General features: G+C 57.0%; 8 protein-coding genes across 8 annotated transcripts; 2 read left to right on the top strand and 6 right to left on the bottom strand.

The window, feature by feature from the left end:
- Positions 1-100: 100 nt before the first annotated feature.
- BCV69DRAFT_233249 (hypothetical protein) lies at positions 101-792 on the bottom strand (the record flags this gene model as incomplete). The annotated part of the gene is made up of 2 exons (XM_025489857.1): positions 101-486; positions 576-792. Coding segments are annotated over 2 exons (603 nt in total), but the record flags the coding sequence as incomplete, so codon positions are not given.
- Positions 793-1,798: 1,006 nt separating this feature from the next.
- BCV69DRAFT_298031 (Pkinase-domain-containing protein) lies at positions 1,799-3,067 on the top strand (the record flags this gene model as incomplete). The annotated part of the gene is made up of 2 exons (XM_025494178.1): positions 1,799-2,395; positions 2,486-3,067. The coding sequence occupies 2 exons, from the start codon at positions 1,799-1,801 to the stop codon at positions 3,065-3,067; spliced, it is 1,179 nt and encodes a 392-aa protein (XP_025348985.1).
- A 268-nt stretch (positions 3,068-3,335) lies between these two features.
- On the bottom strand, positions 3,336-5,134 carry BCV69DRAFT_311539 (hypothetical protein; the record flags this gene model as incomplete). Its single annotated transcript, XM_025494868.1, has 2 exons — positions 3,336-4,529; positions 4,616-5,134. The coding sequence occupies 2 exons, from the start codon at positions 5,132-5,134 to the stop codon at positions 3,336-3,338; spliced, it is 1,713 nt and encodes a 570-aa protein (XP_025348986.1).
- Positions 5,135-5,709: 575 nt separating this feature from the next.
- BCV69DRAFT_257839 (hypothetical protein) lies at positions 5,710-6,482 on the top strand. Its single transcript, XM_025490636.1, has 2 exons — positions 5,710-5,919; positions 6,019-6,482. Exons 1-2 carry the CDS (start codon positions 5,905-5,907, stop codon positions 6,265-6,267), a joined length of 264 nt encoding a protein of 87 aa, XP_025348987.1. The 5' UTR covers positions 5,710-5,904; the 3' UTR covers positions 6,268-6,482.
- Positions 6,391-7,643, bottom strand: BCV69DRAFT_156699 (putative PRO3-delta 1-pyrroline-5-carboxylate reductase). Its single transcript, XM_025489390.1, has 2 exons — positions 7,057-7,643; positions 6,391-6,958 (listed from the first exon to the last, which is right to left on the bottom strand). The coding sequence occupies exons 1-2, from the start codon at positions 7,537-7,539 to the stop codon at positions 6,515-6,517; spliced, it is 927 nt and encodes a 308-aa protein (XP_025348988.1). The 5' UTR covers positions 7,540-7,643; the 3' UTR covers positions 6,391-6,514.
- A 238-nt stretch (positions 7,644-7,881) lies between these two features.
- Positions 7,882-11,379, bottom strand: BCV69DRAFT_298035 (kinase-like protein; the record flags this gene model as incomplete). Its single annotated transcript, XM_025494179.1, has 2 exons — positions 7,882-10,788; positions 10,876-11,379. The coding sequence occupies 2 exons, from the start codon at positions 11,377-11,379 to the stop codon at positions 7,882-7,884; spliced, it is 3,411 nt and encodes a 1,136-aa protein (XP_025348989.1).
- Positions 11,380-12,096: 717 nt separating this feature from the next.
- On the bottom strand, positions 12,097-14,285 carry BCV69DRAFT_281749 (hypothetical protein). Its single transcript, XM_025492096.1, has one exon. The coding sequence runs from the start codon at positions 13,976-13,978 to the stop codon at positions 12,290-12,292; it is 1,689 nt and encodes a 562-aa protein (XP_025348990.1). The 5' UTR covers positions 13,979-14,285; the 3' UTR covers positions 12,097-12,289.
- A 459-nt stretch (positions 14,286-14,744) lies between these two features.
- On the bottom strand, positions 14,745-17,975 carry BCV69DRAFT_281750 (Adaptor protein complex beta subunit). The gene is made up of 5 exons (XM_025492097.1): positions 17,354-17,975; positions 16,826-17,261; positions 16,533-16,747; positions 15,873-16,444; positions 14,745-15,794 (listed from the first exon to the last, which is right to left on the bottom strand). Exons 1-5 carry the CDS (start codon positions 17,571-17,573, stop codon positions 14,901-14,903), a joined length of 2,337 nt encoding a protein of 778 aa, XP_025348991.1. The 5' UTR covers positions 17,574-17,975; the 3' UTR covers positions 14,745-14,900.
- Between the last annotated feature and the right edge of the window lie 110 nt (positions 17,976-18,085).

Below are 18,085 nucleotides of genomic sequence, written 5' to 3' on the forward strand. Positions count from 1 at the left end.
CTGTCTCTATTTTGACTCGTTTGACCTTTGCTTCTCTTGAGCCTGCAGCTTGCGAGGTTCGCTTCACCTCGGTCTCTCCTGCCACTGCCAAGGCGGCTGCCTCTCTGAGCTGCTTGACCTTCTCCCTACTCCCCTTGAGCACTTCCCTGATCCGCGTCACATCTGCCTTTCTCTTCTCTACTCGTCGACGCATCTCTGCCTCTAGATTACACCTCGCCTGTTCGGGACGTGCACGATTGAGGAGCTCCTGTATATTGATGGCGAGCGTGCGCATGTGGGACCACTGTAGAGAGGCCGATGTGTGCCAGGAGATCTCCTCTTGGCTTTCGCCTCCTTCGGTGGGCCCAGGCTGAGCGGGCGTGGAGAGGCTGAAGTTCGAGGTGGCTGTATGAAGTGTCCGGATGGAAGTGTAGGAGGGTGGGTATTGCAGGAGGGAGAGTAGCTTGAGGTAGGTGGCTACGAAGGTACGGAGGAGCAGGAGCAGGGCTGGACGTCGATCTGAGGGGCGAGCAAAGTGAGATCAATGTGAGCGGGACTGAAAAGCATGGCGATGAAATTCTCAGCAGCCGCCTCACCTATCCTGCCCTCTTCATCGAGCGTCTCGTCGTCGTACAGCTTCCTCACTCCTGCCTCCTCCAGTCCACTCTCTTTGGGCGGGATAGGCCACCACTGTCCAAAGACCATGTAGCCTCCCACCTTTTCGCTCTTCAGCACTTCTAAGTCCGGAGGATCCATCTCAAGTTTGAGGTCTAGCCTCCCCAGTGATGCGATTGCATCGCGTAGCTCTTCGTCCGTCTTTAGCTCGGGATGGAGGGATCGCACGGACTCGGGGAGCGAGTCGAGGCTCGAGGCGTGTGTAAGGAGGATGCGACGCTGGAGCTTCAGCCTGGGCGTCCACCCTTCGACATCGTCACTTGTGTTCAGCTCTTCGCTGTAGACTTTGCTCTCTTCTTCCGATCCCTTTGCTGGCCAGTGCTCTGTGAGTATCGAGTGGAAGTGTAGGTTGAGTGGGGTGAAGTGCTGGTAGCATGGTGGGGGCGGAGGGTAGAGGGAGGCGGAGAGCAGAGGCGGGAACTTGGGAGAGCGCGGTGGCGACGAAGGGCCTGCGATGGCCCCTACGTCGGACATGGCGACCTTTGCAGACTCTACAGAATGCTGGTCCAGGTCTGTATGTGATCGGTGGGATCTTCCCAAGGCCGTGAGAGAGGCGATTGCGTTGCTGCCACAGCAATCTCTCCGGCGCACGACGGACAGACGGACGGAAGGAGCATCGTGGCAGATTGGCGGGGACAAGACAAGAAGACAGTCAGTCGCGCGACTCGGCCCGGAAGGAGTCCCTCCCTCACTCACGCCCTCACTCAGCAGCAGCCACACGACGCACGCACGCACGCACGCCAGGGACGGGCAGAGGGGGAAATTCTATTCTCAGGCGGACGACGGACGACGGACAATCATCGCACTCCAGTCATCGTCCTCACCATCCCCTCACGCACCGCTCCTCCTCTTTCACCTCTGACTTCTTGTGCTCATTGGAAGTCCTATCCACTCGAGCCTCTCAACAAGGACTTATACCCACCCATCATACCAGCGAATCGGCTAGACCACACAGCAACAGTGCCTCCCCGCCAGCAGCAGCAGCCCACGGAACTCTCCTTCCGAACAGCGCATAGTAAGCTGAGTCACTCGAGGAAGACGTGCTCAGCAGCGTCGCTTAGACGTTTCCGATAGAACAACAGTCGAGAGTGAGCACATTCAAGGCACGCATCCCCACCAATTCACATAGCCAGGATCCACTGCAATGTCGCTCGCTCAGACACCAGGTCATGGTCCTGGAAGGTCGGTCGCAAGGGTCTACCACGACGCCAATGAGAGGTTTGGCAGGAACTGGTGGGACTACGACAATCTAGCCGTGCAATGGGGTACGCAAGACAACTACGAGATTCTTCGCAAGGTCGGTCGCGGCAAATACTCGGAAGTCTTTGAAGGAGTCAACGTAGCTGCCCTTCCCACATTCGCATCTCAGTCCAACCAGCAACCCGGAGGAACAAGTGTCATCGCGCCCAGCGTAGGGGACAAGTGTATCATCAAAGTACTGAAACCAGTCAAGAAGAAGAAGATCAAGAGGGAGATCAAAATTTTGCAGAACCTGGCCGGAGGACCCAACGTTGTGGGCTTGCTGGACGTTGTGAGGGACCCTCAGTCGAAAACGCCTTCCATTATCACCGAGTATGTCAACAATACCGACTTCAAGATCCTATACCCCAAGTTCACAGACTACGATGTGAGGTACTACATCCACGAGTTGCTCAAGGCGCTAGACTTCTGTCACTCGAGGGGAATCATGCATCGAGACGTCAAGCCCCACAACGTGATGATCGATCACGAGAAGAGAAAGGTGAGTGACGAGGTGGCAAGACGGGGCCAAAATACCGCAATTATTGATGTACTGACGATGTACTTCTGCGCTTGCCTTTGCAATTTGCAGCTGCGCTTGATCGATTGGGGATTGGCAGAGTTCTACCACCCTTCGACAGAGTACAACGTCCGAGTCGCCTCTCGTTATTTCAAGGGACCCGAGCTGCTGGTAGACTTCCAAGAGTACGACTACTCGCTGGACTTGTGGAGTCTGGGATGCATGTTTGCCAGTATGATCTTCCGTAAGGAGCCCTTCTTCCACGGTCACGACAATTACGACCAATTGGTCAAGATCTGCAAGGTCCTTGGTACAGACGAGCTGTACGTCTACTTGGAGAAGTACGACATCGAGCTTGACCCGCAGTACGACGATATCCTTGGCCGCTACCAACGCAAGCCGTGGAACCGCTTTGTCACCAGTGAGAACTCAAGGTTCGTCAGCAACGAGGCGATTGACTTCTTGGACAAGCTGCTCAGGTACGATCATCAGGAGAGGTTGACGGCAAAGGAGGCTATGGCACATGGCTACTTTGACCCTGTGAGGGAGGAGGTGGAAAGGGCGGGCAAGGCTGGAGGACCTGGAGCGGGTCTGTCCAGCTCGAGCGCAGCTGGAGCTGCTCTGACCGGCAAGGGATCTAGCAAGGCAGACTAGATCTAGCGCACCGCTTGGTGGAGCGGTAAAAGATGCGACGAAGGGGGGGAGCGGCAAGAACGAAGGTCCTTCACGATAGACATGACCTTGGCGATTACGTCCTGTATCTGTTCCTCATACACCGCTCTCTTGGCACCCTCTACATCTACCCTCTACTCCTCACTCTTGTTTGAAATACATTCGTCACTTGTCACTTGTTCAGTTTTGCATCGACACTGAGTACACAATGGGCAAGTTTGACAACGAAGACGCCTTGTCCGCGAACTATCTACAGTTTCCCTTTCTTCCCAACACCATGTCCCACTCCTGCGTCGGCACGCTCATCCTCTACCAACCCTACTCCCACTCTCCAATCACGCAAGCCGGGCAGACCTCTCCTTACCGCGCCCGAGGCCACCAATCCACCGCCGTCCTCGTGGGAGCGCGGAGAGACGTACACCCTATTGAGGGGTGGGAGAGTGGACTTCGAGAAGGGAGAGGGAGAGGCAGAGGGAGATGATTTGGGCCTTGCAGAGGAAGAGGAAGGAGGAAGAGCTTGTCGAGTAGGAGAGGCACGATGATCCCCTGGTAGGACAAGAGGGAAGATAAAAGGCGCTTCGGCCTCTTCTTCCTCCCCGCTCTTGCTCTTGCTCTGACTCTGACTCTGGCTCTTGCTCTCCTTTTCGGCGTCCTTGATCTCTCCAGGTTCCCACTTGCCAAAGTCTAGCGCAGGCATACTCTTGGGTTTGCTTCCGCCCAGCTTCGGTAGTGCGCGAGGCTCGACGGATGTGATCCTCCCCGATGGGCGGCTGGAACCCTTGCGCTGCGAGGTGCTAGCGCTTTCGGTAGCGACCCAGCCGGTGACGGAATCCTTGGGTGTGTGTCGATCCCAGGCATAGTTCATCCCTGGAGGCAGGTCGCGGGGTTCCTCTTCCACCGCTGTAGGCTTTGGAGAGGAGGGTCTCCGGCTAGAAGCGGAGGCAGAGGGTGAAGAGCCTTGAGAGGCTTCACTAGGGGTGGACTGCTCCTGGCCCCCAACAGAGCCACCAAAGGCCAGCGGTCTCAGCCTCCCCACCCGCTCCTCGAAGCTCGCCATCGCGCCCGGCGCCTCTCCCCCGCCCAGCATGGCCAGATCTGCCAGAATGTAGAACTGCGGTGGGTAGAGCACCAGTCTATCCTCGAGTGCCTCGCGTACAAACTCCTCCGGCTTACTCAGACGTAAAGAGAGCGTCTCTGTGCCATCGGCGGATAAGTCTGCGGCGAGGCTGGCGGCGCGACTTGGAGGGAGATCCAGAACTGTTAGGAAAAAGTGGGCAGAGAAGCGCTTTCCGGGGCGGACGACGGAGCGGGGGGTGATCCAGTGGGAGAAGTAGGTGAGGGGTGGAAGAGGGAGCGAGGAAGGAGATGAGGGAGGAGGGACAATTTGGAGGTTCTTGGCGATTTGGGTCAGGAAGGGTCGGAAGGTCGACGCGTCTTGATGAACCTGCAAGTCACGGGGAAAGGTAGAACGAGAGCATCTGACTCCAGTCAGCGACTTCCAGAATCGTGTATCCTCTCTGTCCTGCTCACCTTTTCTCTCCAATCTCGCCATTCTTCTACGCTCAAACCCGCCTCACGATGTCCCACCGCCCGACTCCAAGGTATCTCCTCTCCTCCTCCCTCTTTCCTCCCTCGTTCGCTCGGCAAGAGCAGCAGTCCCGTTTCCTCGAATGTCTCTCTGAGCGAGCAGATTTGCAGTGCAGCCATACGAGTCGCTTCTTCTTCGAGTGTCTCTGTCCCTCTAGAGTCTGTGACGGCGTCCTGATCAGCTAGATCAAGGGCTCCTCCGGGAAAGACGACGGCGGAGCGAAAGGAAGAGCCCATACGTGCGGAGCGCTGCAGCATGAGGGTAGTCAGACCACTGGATCCGCCTGAACTCCCTCCATTGCTGCTACTATTGCCCTCCGAGGACTCTGAAGTGGAGGTCGGTGGACATAGGACGATCAGTGAGGCAGAGGGAATGGGCGTCATTGCTTCCCCCTTTGGTCCGCTCTTGGCGTCGTTTGGCAGCGGACCGGCTCGTGGCTTGTTTCCTCTGGATGAAGACATGGTCGAGTAGCGCTGTAGTGGTATTGTTGATGCAGGGAGGAAGACAGGACGCTGATGTACTTGAGTAGACTTGTACGGGCAAAGTGAAGATGCGAGGAAGGCAGAAGTGGAGCCTGCGTGGTACGTGTGAAGGATCCGGCTAAAGTTGCCTGCTCTAGGCAGTAGGCGCATGAATCGACTCCTGGTGAAAGAAGTCTGGCCAGACTCGAGAGTCTTCGAAGTCTAAGAGTACCGTATCGAGAGCGAAGTCTACGAATCAGTCTACTTTTGAGGGTTGAAGAGGGTCTGGTATAGTAAGTGCCAGTCAAGCCAAGGTAGGAAGGCTGTAGCGTAACCTCACCGGTCCGGCATTGATCCTTGCCGCCTTCCGCTTTGCCCGTGGCCGGGAATTGTGGAGCAAGTCAAGCAAGACATTGCCGACGCCGCCAGGCACAGACCGCCAGAGCCAAGACTCGACGCGTGGCGTGGCGTGGCGGGGGAGTCCGTCTTCGGAGCATTTCAGCAAAAGTAGGCGGCGAGGCAGCAAAGAAGCAAAGGCGCTTCCCTCGCCATCGACACCTGTCATTGACTGTCTGAATCCTACCAGACTGCTACCCGCCCTGCTACAGCTGCGGCATTCGACTCAACCATCTCACAGCAGAAGGTACGGAAGACGACGAGTCCTCTCTACCCCCCGACTAGTGTTGCCACGAATCTTTCGGCCGATCCACTTCCTCTTCTACAATCAGATAAGAAGTCCACTGCGATCTTTTAGCAGTGGAAACACCGAGATGGCTTCGACGACAGTGAGTCTTCCTTCCCCTCAATCATTTAGTCAAGGCTGATCCCTCACCTTTCCCCCCTCTGCCCCATCTTGTCCCTTCTTCCCCCTCTTCCAACATCAGACCACCCCACCCACCACCACCTACCACTTCCGAGTCCGTATGACCTGCAGCGGCTGCTCTTCCGCCATCACCCGCGTCCTCACCAAGACTTCCGGCCTACAATCATTCAAGGTCGACCTCGACTCACAGACAGTCGATGTAATTCCGCTTGCTGGAGGAAAGGTAGAGGAAGGAGGAGCAGGTTTTGAGGAGGTCAAGGAGAAGATTAGGAAGACGGGAAAGGAGATTTTGGAGGCGGAGATTGTGTGAGGGTGGGACAGTTGGGGTATAGAGTGAGAGGAGTGAAGTGTCATATTGTATTCACAGGCAAAGGTGTAGCGGCAAGGCAAGAGCATACATAGATGACGGGGTCGTAGCAAGCTTTTCATTGGATCCGGTGATGGCATCATTCAATTCTGATGCAGTCCTCAATATAAATGCCCATCTCTACTGATTGTGGAGTCTTGCGGACCCGCGGTGACAGCCAAATCCTCACTGTGTAGACCGAATCCTCGCCTCACTTCTTGTTCTGTCCCAGCCCAGCAGCATGCTCAGCAGCAGCCTGGATCGTCCTCGCAACCGTCGATCGCACCTTTCCGTCCTCCAAGTTGAGCAGTCCAGCAATTGTACATCCACCAGGAGTAGTCACACTATCCTTGATGGCAGCGGGGTGCATTCCAGAAGTGAGGACCATCCTAGCCGCTCCCTGCATCGTCTGTGCAGCCAACTCTAGAGCTTCCTTTCTAGGTAGACCCATCATGACTGCTCCGTCTGCCATGGCTTCGAGGAAGACGCAGGCAAAAGCCGGACCTGAGCCGGCGAGGGCGGTACAGGCGTCAAAGTGCTTCTCGGGGAGGAAGCGACAGCGACCGACCGAGGAGAAGAGGGAGAGGAGGATGGACGAGTCGAGAGGAGGGGCGGAAGCGGGTAGGGGCGAGAGGATAGTCATGCCTTCCCGGATCTGTAGGAGGGGAGTCAGAGCCAATGCAAGACAGAAGGTAGGTCAACCGAACGTGAAGGTCTAGCTACTTCTGGCTCTCATTGTCGCTTGCTACTCACCTTGGCAGGGGTGTTGGGCATAGCCCTCACGACCTTTGTGGAAGGATGAACCCACTTCTGCAACTGCTCAATCCTCAATCCTGCACAAATGCTCACGAGCATCTTTCCCTCCAGTGCCTCCCTCACACCTTCTTCAGCCAAGATGTCCTCCGCCAGCTGAGGCTTGCAACCCAATAGGACCACATCTCCCTCTCTGCAGCCCTTTACATTCTCTCCTGCGAGCATGGCCACTTCGGGGAACTCCGCCTTGGGGAAGACGGAGCGCAGTCTCCGTGCCGATTCTGGGCGGGAGACACAGGCAATGTATGACGAGGGGAGGTGGGAGAGCTCATCTGCTTGAAGGTCAGCAGCGGACGATGAGGCGGAAGCGGCTGGGGTCTGGGTGGCTGAGGAGGAGCGGGAGCGCGAGGAGTCTAGGACGCCAGAGAGGATCGCAATGCCCATTGTACCGCAACCGATGATGGAGAGTGTGTAGCCCGACATGATGAGAAGGTATCTGATCCTAGCAGAGGATTGGGGAGGTGGATTTTTCGTAGGCTTATCAGGTGAAGGAGGATAGGACTGAGTAGGTAGAAACCTTTGCGAGTCAATCCTGGCTGCAGGCAAGACACGGAAAGAGACCGAAGCAGGAAGATTGGCAGGAAAAATGGGCCGAGAATCACAAGCGGGGAAAGACGCGTTCAGACGGGACTTGACCGAGGTGACCATGGAGCCAATTCAATCTGGGCAATGAAGCATCAGCCTTGACCAGGCTTTGAGAAGGTCCGATTACAGCAACGGTATAACAAGACTAGAGTCAACCAGAATCTGCCTACTGCCACAATCTCACATCGACATGGCCCTGATCCTGCTCCCACTCTCAGCACCAGGCATCAGCAACCGGCTACCCTGTCTCTTCTCCTTGTTCACCTGCCCCAGGCCCAATGCCTGATCGATGTCCTCCTCGCGCATTCCCGCTAGATCAAACCCAGGTGGTCGCTTGAAGGTATAGCCGACAAAGGCGAGGGCTTTGCGCATCTCCAGTAAGCGCTCGCCATGGGCCGCATCGCGCAGCATGGGATCTCGCGCTACCTCTGTGGGTGGGGCTACACCTGCCTCCTTGGCCGCGACAGTGGCGGCATTAGGTAGAGGCTCGTCGTCAATGTCGTCATCGAAGTGCTTGGTGTCTGCAGGATGTGCCAACGCAGGCTTGTAGGGCGGGTCCTGCTTGTGCAAGGTCGTCCAGTCGATGCCTTTGAACCAGGCATGGCTCATCAGCTCCTCCACGCCATCGATGAGCCCACTACTGCTAGTGGCAGTGCCCCCAGCGAAACCACTCTGTCGACGTGCATTCAACAGGATCGAATTGGGTCGATTTACACTTGCAGAGCTTTGACTGCCTAGACGGTCGTCCTTCTCGCAGAGGAGGCGCGCAATGAAGTCCTGTGCCTCCCGAGATACCCTGGGCTTCAATGGGAACTTGAGGTGCTGCTGCCAATTCACAATCTTCTGTCGGGTAAGCTGTCGCGACTTGGACACGAATGGCGGATAGCCATAGAGGCACTCGTATGCGATGACGCCCAATGACCACCAGTCGCATGCGCCATCGTAGCCTCGGCCACGCAATACCTCTGGAGCCATGTAGTTGTTCGTACCCACTACAGAGTACGCCGTCTGTCTACGCTGCTTGTCGCGGTATGTCAAGACGTGTGTAAGCGGTGTCCCATCTGCATCACGATCGCTGGTCTTTGATTCGGGCTCAGCTCCCTTAGCGGCTCGGATGGTCCCACTGTGGGCACGCTGACGACCTGCGCCTGCTCCTCCGCCAGCATCTTCCAAGTCAATGCCGTGCTTGTGCAGGAGATTGCGACGCTGTTGTTCGTAGTAGGCACCATCGTGCGCCCAATGGAAGCTCTGGCAGAGTCCAAAGTCAGCCAGCTTGATATGACCATTGGAAGTAAAAAGGAAGTTATCTGGCTTGATATCCCGATGGATGTAACCCAGACGGTGAGCCTCGTGAATCGCCATGATCATCTCCGCGATGTAGAAGCGCGCAAAGTCCTCCTTGAAGATGTCCTTCTCAATGAGAAGATTGAGCAGATCTCCACCGCCCATGAACTCCATGATCAAGTAGAGATGGTCCGTATCCTGGAAGCTGTATATGAGGTTCACGATCCATCGCCGGCTATCACTGCCGCTACCGCTCGCACTTGTCATCAAGTCTCGTTCCGCGCGCACATGGCCTTCCTGGCCTTTCCTCAGCATGTCGGTCTTGCGCAACTGCTTCATCGCGTAGAGCTGACCCGACTCTCGTTCCCTTACCAGGGCAACAACACCAAAGGCTCCATGACCGATGGTCTTGAGCTTGACAAAAGAGTTTGCACTCACTCTCGCCCGGAGAGCACGCAGGTGCTCCGTCTCTCTGGCTATCCATGCCTGCCGGAGAGCCTCCTTGCTAGCCTCTGGCACTCTCAACGCCGCCAAATCCCTCTCCAGACCAGCCCTTCGCGTCTCGCGAGCGGCGGGCTTCTTTAGTATGCCGTAGTAGTGATTCTCAAAGAAGATCTTGGCAGCCACGCTCTTCTCCACCGTGGTGAGGGTGGGTCTGATGTGGAAAGCTTCGGCAGTATATGCCGCCGGCCGAGAGAGCTGGCTGTCTCGGAGAGCTGCTGGAGCGACTCCTTCCAGATCAATCTCTTCGGTGAGGACGACGGACGAAGGACGAGCCTCGGGAGGGTCAAAGAGCTTATTGATGGCCAACCGCGGAGCTGGAGAGTCTGTAGTGATCGGCAACCCTGGCACAGTCGTACGTCGAATTGTCTGGTCGTTGTCGACTTGGCCGTATTGCATGTAGTCGGGTGCTTCCTGGAGCGTAGCCAGAGGCGTTGCGACGAATGTAGTGCCCGCAGTGTTCGTACGAGGTAGTTGCGGACGATCAAAATCGACCGTGGACGAGCTTTGTGTCTTATAGGGGGACGAGAGAGCTGCTATTACCTCCCTGTCAGCGTTGCGAATGGTGGCTTGATCCGTGGTATCTGTACTGAATCCTACACATGCTTGATGCCCATCTGTTCGTCCCTGGTACGGTGTTCCGCTCTCCTGTCCAAGAGTACCCAGGTCTGAGGCTGTAGGCAAGCCCAAAGTGGCGAGCGTAGCGACGGTCGACGTCGAAGGTAGACCGTTGACAATTTGCAGTGGAGGCCGGGGCGCGTAGCGGAAGTCCGACTCGCCATGCAAATTTGCCTGTACTTGAGCCACCGCTTCAGCCTGCGTCTTGGCAGCCTGGGAGCGTAGAGCCTCTTTGATAGGCTCTACCCACGTCGGATCTGCCACTTTACCAATGTCGTCAACAGACCAGCGCTGCAGAATGGCCAGGGCTTCCTGCTCGTCGCTGGCGTGAGCTGCATGCACGAAGGACTCTGGCCGCGGGGCGGAGACCATATTGACGCTGATGCGCTTCTTCGCAACCCTTGGCCCGGGCACGGCTTGACTGGGTGAGGGCAGAGGTACAGGTGTGGGACAGAGCAGAATATCACTGTCTTGGAGATTCTTGCTCGCCATATCTGCAGGCATCAGGGAGCTGATGGGCCTCTGTGCGGGTATACGGCTGTTCCTGCGGAAGGCATCCGTAGCTCTGCTTACAGTAGACCGAAACTTCGATGGATGGTTCGGATAGGCAAAGTCTCCATCACCGTTCTGCGGACCTGCCTGCCGGTCGTTGGCCAAGGACAGAATATCGAAGAAGCCTTTGTGCTATACGGGGTAGGCATAGTGACGACGCGGAATGCGTTTCAGTATCATACTTCCACCACCCAAACTTTCACCCCTCCCTCAGCTCACCAAGAATGCGCTTCCGCGGGCTGCACCGCCAGCACGGGCGGACTGGCCAGGCACATATGTCATGTTCTCTACTGGCTCTCTTCGCATGCTAGTATCGCTCGTCATTCCAGTCTGATCGTGAGGTGGAGGGGTGCCGAACTTTGTATCGTTGCTCTGAAGCCACTGCTGCTCGTCGTGCATGAGTCCTTTACCTTGCTCTTGTCTGGGTGATCTGCCCGTTCGTTGTGGCAGTACAGTCCGTTGAGGCGAATATGTAGTCTCTTGCTGCGCCGTCCAATCTTGCGCCGTCCTCGTCTCAGTAGGGACAGCTACACAAGGAGCAGAAGCAGAAGCAGGGAAAGCCCAACTGAAATACCCACCCATCCCATCCGGCAGACCCTCTCCACGAGCACGGGCAGAGGAGGACTCCTCTTCCACCCCTCCGTTGCTGGAATTAAGGTCGGGGCTGGGCCTAGGGCTGGCAGTGGCTAGGGGTCGAGGACCTGCCGGTCGAGGGGCACCCATGCTTCCTCTTGACTCCTGCGCAGGAGTGCGCAGCAGGGGTATATGCGGGTTCGGCGTCTGTGCCGGTGCGGATGGGAAGGCGAGGGATGAGAGAGTGAGTGAGGACCAGCCAGACGTAGGCGGATGCGAATGCGGGTGCGGGTGCGGGTGGACAGGGGCTCGAGGATGGAACGGAATGGTGCGGTGCACTTGCCGGGCTGGCCCCTATTGACACTTGAGATGGAAAGAGTCCGATGAGCTGGCGTACTTGTGATGGCTGCGAGACAGAGAGAAGGAGGTACTGCTCAAAGGAATCAGATCCGGTGCTGGAACCGCCTTGAAGAAGCGATCCGTTTCAGACACCGGGGTGGAAATGCTACAAGTCAACTAAGTCGATACGAAGTCGAAGTGGAGCTGGCTCTACTCCCGTGAGATGAGCAGGGGACATGCGAAGGTCCAAGCTCGCCCCCCTATTTCCCCAATTCCCCCCTCTGCTCCGCTCCACTCCAGTCTGGAAGGGAAGGTCCGAGCTCCTATCCACCCCATCTTCCGGCCGGCTCACATCTCCGGATTGCGACCACGAATGCGACTTGGCAGCAATGAAGCAAAACCGCAAAGCAGGCCCTGCCGAATCACAGGCGAGGCGGGGCGGGGCGGGAGGTGAGGCATGACGCGCAGCAGCCGAGATCGAACCCCTATCTACGCAGGCGAATCTCGACGAGGAGGACACTGAAGAGAACATGCTACAAAAGGGGTTTTCCATTGAAAGGGAGTGCGACTCTTCTGAAAAGAAGAACCGGAATACCAGGAAAGGAGAAGGGAAAGAAAAAGAACAAAGGTGGAAAAGTGAATGTCTGAAGAGAATTCAGGGAACCAAAAAAAGTGCTGTCCAAATCTTTTTGCTTGCGTGCGTGCCTTCTATACAACTTGTTTAAACCGCCCTCCATGTACCGCCACTAGGCGCCGAATCCTTTCCAGAACCAGCTGCCTGTCTAGCAGCAGCAGCGGCTCCATCGTCTTCATCCTCATCTGCATCGTCTGGATTTGAGAGCATGAGCCTGCCTCCAGCTGATCCACTTCCGCCTCCAGCGCCAGTAGCAGCTAGATAGTCTCGTGCAATTTCATCATCGTCATCGTAGTCTCCACTGCTCAGACCGGTTCCAACGGCACTACCAGCGCCAGCGCCAGAGCCGTGTCCGTACCCATCGGTACCGCTGCCTCCTCCTCCTCCAGCTCCGCTGTGAGCTTGTGAAGAAGTGGCAGGGTACCTCTGCCCTTGTTGTTGCTGACCAGGAGCATCAAAGTACGCCGGTGGAGGAGCAGCTCCATATCCGTACCCGCCGTTGAACATGTTGTTCATGGAGCCAGAAGAGGGACGACGACCAGCACCTCCCATGTCTTCGGTTGGCGAGCCAGTCGAGGAGATGCCAGGTACGAGAGAAGGGTGGTGCTGGTGGTAGCTGCCCGAGTGGCCTGACTGAGAATAGGCTGCTGCTGCACTTCCACCACCCAGGGCAGAGCCGGCAGCGGAGAGAGCTGCCTGCTCCCTTGCGCGTTGCTCCCTCACTTCGGGTGGGTCCAAATGGGCGTAGGAAGGCTGGTTGGCTCCGGCGCCACCAGCTCCTGCGAGAGAAGAACCATTGCCATTGTTGGGTCCGCCATTGGGATAAGCATTCCACGAAGTCTGCGGTGGGCTGCTGTCGTCCGAGTTGTTGTGATGACCGGCATAGTATCCGGCTGCACCAGCGCCAGCCACTCCAGCAGCGCCGCCGTATTGACTCATCTCAGGGTTGTTGTCATCGCCGTAATTCTCTGGGTCGTCATCATCGAAGCCAGCAGGCAAGGTAGCTCCGGTGGTGGGATCCCTCCGATTTCTCCTTCCACCAGCAGCGCCGGCCGCTCCTGCTCCGGCAGCAGCACCCCCAGCTGTGCCGCTAGGTGCTGCAGGATCAAAGTCGGTCCAGTCAATTTCCTTGTCCGAGAGAGGGCGAGTACCGAGGCAGAGGAAATAGCCATGACCGGTCCTAGCCCTCCTACGCTTCCAGAGAAACAGAATGGCGGCGAGTAGAGTGAGTAGCGCCAGACCTCCGACCACACCTCCTACGACACCGCCGATGAGGCCGGCATTGGAAGAGCCGCCAGAGGAAGTATCATTGGAGGCTGTGCCATTTCCGCTGCCATCGCTGCCGCTCGAACCGGCGGACTGTGTCACGACGACAACGTTGGTCTGAGTGCCGGGCAAGGTCGCAGTGGAGCGGACGATGGAGGTACCCGAAGTGGCAGTCACGACACTCTGAGAGCTGACGACCGTCTCAGTGACAGTGGATGCACTGGCTGTGCTCCTGCCGGTGGCTCGAGTAGAAGCGGCTGTGCTGGTGTCATCGTTGCCGGAGTCTGCGGTCGAGGTCGTGGTGTAGGTTGATCCACCATTGCCACCACCACTGCCAGCCGTGGTAGTGCCCGATCCGGATCCTCCACCATTGTCAGCGGTGGTGGTGGTACCAGTGTTGCCTCCACTGCCATTCCCGCCACTATCAGTGGTTGTAGCCCCACTTCCGCCGCCGCCTGAGGAGCTCGAGCTATCGTCTGCCTGGCGGATGTAGACGGTGTGGAAGCTCATGTCGGAGGAGATGGAGGAGATGGAGGAGATGGAGAGAGATGAAGAGACACGACGTGGCCAAGCGGAGAATGAGCTAGGCTAGACTTGATGCTGCCCCCTTTGAGACTGATGGGAGTGGATGAGGTGTTCAAAGTGATTTGTCCTCGAAGAAGTGAGAGACACTGAGACACTCTATCTGTGACTGCTTCTCAGGAGAATGGTCCGGCACAGCTGAAGGGTGTACAAGGCGGCGGATGGTAGGGCGGATGAGAGTCGAGAATGAGGCCCGGAGGAGATGCAAGTACCGAAAAGGAGCGCCAATGACGAGCTGTAGTCGTAGGGAGTGATGAGATGGAAAGGGATGCAGAATGAGGTGAAACGTACAGGTCCGGGCTAGGAGCGAGGGGAAGGGGAGAAGGAGAGAGAGAGGCACAGAGACGCCCTGCCTGTGAAGTGGAGAGAAAATGGTGAAAGGTGAGCCAGGCAGGCAGTACGCGGGAGCCAGACCACAAAAGGCTGCAGGGCACAAAAATCCTCGCCTGCCTCGGCTGGCTGCCTGGTCTGGCTCCCCCTGCCCCCCTCCCCCCATGCGCGCCCGCGCCCCACGGCTCAGTCCGGGCGTCACAAGGCAGCGAGGGCCAAGCCCCCCATCGGCGCAGAATCCCGATTGGCGGCAACAGTGAGACCCTTCCCGCGTCGTCGCACTCCCGACGGCACACACACACACACACACGGCTCAGGGACACTATAGTCCGCAAGGGGACCCCAAGCTGTGTCTATTCTGGGCAGCAGACGAAAGTTAGCGGCCATCGGAAAATAGAGCTGTCGCCACACCACTGACACAGGGGCACCATCGTTGATGTAAATGTGGTATTGTAGACACGAAGACGAAAGGAGAAGGGAGAACACAATGATGGTGTCTCACCGTGCTGTCACACGGCCCTTACCCCAGCAGATCGTCCTTCCATCCGCTCAGACCTGACCTCTTCGGCAAAGGTGGATCTGTCCGATATGCCCCACCACCTCCGCTTCCAGAAGCATAGTCCTGCTCCAGATCTGCCAGCATAGAATAAGGATCTGGCCCATCGTCATCCACTGGCACAGCCATGGTGCCCCCTGCAGTGCCATTGCCGCCCCCCGCTCGACCTGCATCGTACTTGGCATTTCCAGAGCCGGAAAAGGCGCCGGACTCGACTGGGGAAAGGGAAGGCGATAGAGGCTCACCAACCCCACCACCATCGGTGCCAGTGCTGAAGTTGCTGTATTTACTAGAGCTAGCGGTGATGGTAGCCGTACCGCCATTGGTGTCCATGTCGGCGCCATTGTATTGTGGGATGCTATTTGCAGAGGGACGGGAGGGCAGAGCTGGCGGGACTGCCTTCTTCTCGCCGTCGGTGTTCTTTTCATTGGCAGCGGGTACATAGGCGCCTCTCTGAATCGGCTTGGAGTGGAGATGCACACTGGCTGTACGACGGGCGACCTCGTCTAGCGCATTCGAGTCAGGCAGATGCCTGGCCTTGGCACCTCGAATGAACGTCTGAGGCTGGCGGTGGAAGATGCTTGCAAGGGATGCACCGTGTAGTAGCAGCTGATCCAACACTTGGCGGTCCATTCGATCTGTCTCTGTGCTGATCGCAGGCTTCTCCACCAGAACGATGTCTCTGGCAGCTGCTGGATCAGTCGACAGCAGACGCCAGTACATGAATCCACGGTCTCGCACATCTGGGTTCTCCACATCCTCTGTTGCCCACTTCAGCACCTTGGGGACAAGCTCTCCACCCGCAGAGGGCCGCTTGAGGAACAGCTTGACAGTGGCAGTGAGGAGTGCCAATTGTACCTGCACAAGATAGAAAATTTAAATGTCAGCCGCTTGTTCCTGCCCTCGTGAGTGTAATGTCATCCGCTTACGACTCACCTCTGCAGGCTCCTCCAAGAATGAGAAGAGGAAATCTTCCAGCAGCTCGTCACTATTCTCAATCCTATCAGCGTACTGCCCAATGATCCAAATCATAGCAGCCCTAGCCTCCGGTTCATCCAGCGAGTCCAGATTCTCGCAAAGCGTAGCGATGACGCTCTCGTACTGGTTTGGGTATTTTCGGAAGATGTCCTTGATGACGACGATTGCTTCTTGCACTACGTAGTTGACCTTTGTGCTGATCAGGGAGAGGAGCACCTCGACGCAGCGATCTGCGAAGGAAGTGATCTTCAACGCTAAACGACCAATGGACCTGACAGATTTGCGCACGAAGTCCACGTCAACTTCCGTGGCGTACTCCCTCAGCTCCGCCAAGACCTGCTCCACATTCTTCTCGTTGGCCAACCGATAGATGATCTCCAGCTTGGCCATCTTGACATAGATCGGATCATTGTACTTGCAGAAGAAGACCTTGACTTCATTCTGCAATACGATTGGTCGACGCTGGATCACGAGGAGGATGTTGCGGAGCGCAACGTACTGCACTTCAGGTCCAGAAGAGAGAAGCGTTACTGCAAAGAGATCACATCGGGGAATGTAGGAAGGAGCCGTCAGAGCGGGGGACGCCGATTCTCCATCGCTTATCATTGCTCTACTCACCCAATGGGCCGCTGAGCTTCTTACACAGACCCTCCTTGAACTCCGCGCTGGCAATGTAGTTCATCAAATACAGAATGACCTTGGTACTCGTCAGCACCACAGCCGAGTTGGCATGCTGCAGTCGTACGGCGATCCTCTCCGCGAGAATCTCGGCGTCGGCATAGTCGGCCGGTACGAAGAACATGAGAGACTCGAGGATGTACGTCTGACCCCATCTGAGAGGGAGCAGGAGACATGACAGGGTCAGCTCACCAGCGAACATCAAGCGTTTGCCGCCTCGTCTAGCTACTCACTCCGAACAGTCCGGCAAAGCGCTCACCAGCTTGCTCGCAATGGTGAGATTGAGCTTCAACTGGATGTTATCACTCCTCTCGCTGATCTCCGTCAAGGCCGCCACTGCATTCGCCACGACCGTCGAGTTGGTATCCGCCAGAAGATCTCTCAAGCTAGAGATGAGCCCGTGCTTCTCTACGGTGCGCTTGTCGTGCATGTACAGCTTGGCTACACAGATGGCTGCAGTCTTACGCACGTAAGGGTCCGAGTCTTTGAGGGAGTGCCGAAGCGGGTCGAGGAGGGCCGAGAGGATAGTGGGGACAGGAATGTAGGACATGGTCCGGATGGCCAGTCCCCGGATCAAGGGATTGCGGTCATTGCAGTCCGAGAGGAAGCCGGGAATGGCATTGGCCACTTGCTCAGGTTTTGAGCGCCCATAGTTCACCAGGTACAGGTCTAAGCCAGTATGATGAGAGGGGCTCGTCAGCCCCGTTTACCCCTATACGTCATCACAGTCCAAGCTGGATCAGCTTCTATTCGCTACTCACAAACCATCTTCTTGATCTCCAAGACTTGAATACTCATGCAATCCACCACCTCATTGAACAGCCCACTCATGTCATTACCCATTGTCGCATTGGCGATGATCTTCTTCAAAGTCGTCTTTTTGCGTACCCATCCTTTATCCTTCTTGTCGGAGAGCAGGTCGGCACGAAGCTCTTGGACCTTGTTCCGTTGGAACAGCTTTGCATCTGTATTGGCCGACATGGTCGGAGAAGGCAGTCCGGTCGAAAGGAGGTGTAGGGGAGGCGCTAGCTGCGTACGAGGCTCGCAGGAGCGTGGTCGATGGAGTGGGCAGCAGCGCTACGCAGAAAAGCGCAGAGGACGAGCTGCCTGGATGAGGGAACCAGGGCAGACTAGGTGACAGCTGCCGGGATCTGTAGGAGCTGATTCGGATGCTCTAGCTGAATAGGGCGAGAGGTGCGCAGCGCTGCGTTCGATGGCAAATCGTCCTGACAGGGTCTAGTCTGCTTTGAATAGCAATGCGAGCGCAAGAGAGGGTGTGATGTAGCGCTGAGGGAAAGGGAATGCTACGGTAGCTCTACTGCAGTCGTGGTGGGGAATGGCCTACCAGCGCAACGCAAGTAGGAATCAAGACGGATGAGGACTTGGCAGGGAACAAAGGGCGGCCGTCGTCGTCCAGCTCCACACTCGCTCCCTCCGTTTCCGACGCGCCCCTGGTGTGCGGGGCGGCGGCAGGGCGTGGCGGGGCCAAGGGC

Source organism: Pseudomicrostroma glucosiphilum, assembly GCF_003144135.1.
Source record: "Pseudomicrostroma glucosiphilum strain MCA 4718 unplaced genomic scaffold BCV69scaffold_4, whole genome shotgun sequence".
Lineage (NCBI taxonomy): Eukaryota > Fungi > Basidiomycota > Exobasidiomycetes > Microstromatales > Microstromataceae > Microstroma > Microstroma glucosiphilum.

Excerpts from the sequence above, each read along its gene's own strand:
- BCV69DRAFT_156699 (XM_025489390.1), bottom strand. The coding sequence starts at position 7,539 with ATGTCGGGCTACACACTCTCCATCATCGGTTGCGGTACAATGGGCATT. Across the intron at positions 6,959-7,056 it reads TGCCCAACACCCCTGCCAAG|ATCCGGGAAGGCATGACTAT; the intron begins GTGAGTAGCAAG and ends CCCCTCCTACAG.
- BCV69DRAFT_281750 (XM_025492097.1), bottom strand. The coding sequence starts at position 17,573 with ATGTCGGCCAATACAGATGCAAAGCTGTTCCAACGGAACAAGGTCCAA. Across the intron at positions 16,445-16,532 it reads GAAGCTCAGCGGCCCATTGG|TAACGCTTCTCTCTTCTGGA; the intron begins GTGAGTAGAGCA and ends ATCTCTTTGCAG. Across the intron at positions 15,795-15,872 it reads TCTTGGAGGAGCCTGCAGAG|GTACAATTGGCACTCCTCAC; the intron begins GTGAGTCGTAAG and ends TATCTTGTGCAG.
- BCV69DRAFT_281749 (XM_025492096.1), bottom strand. The coding sequence starts at position 13,978 with ATGAGCTTCCACACCGTCTACATCCGCCAGGCAGACGATAGCTCGAGC.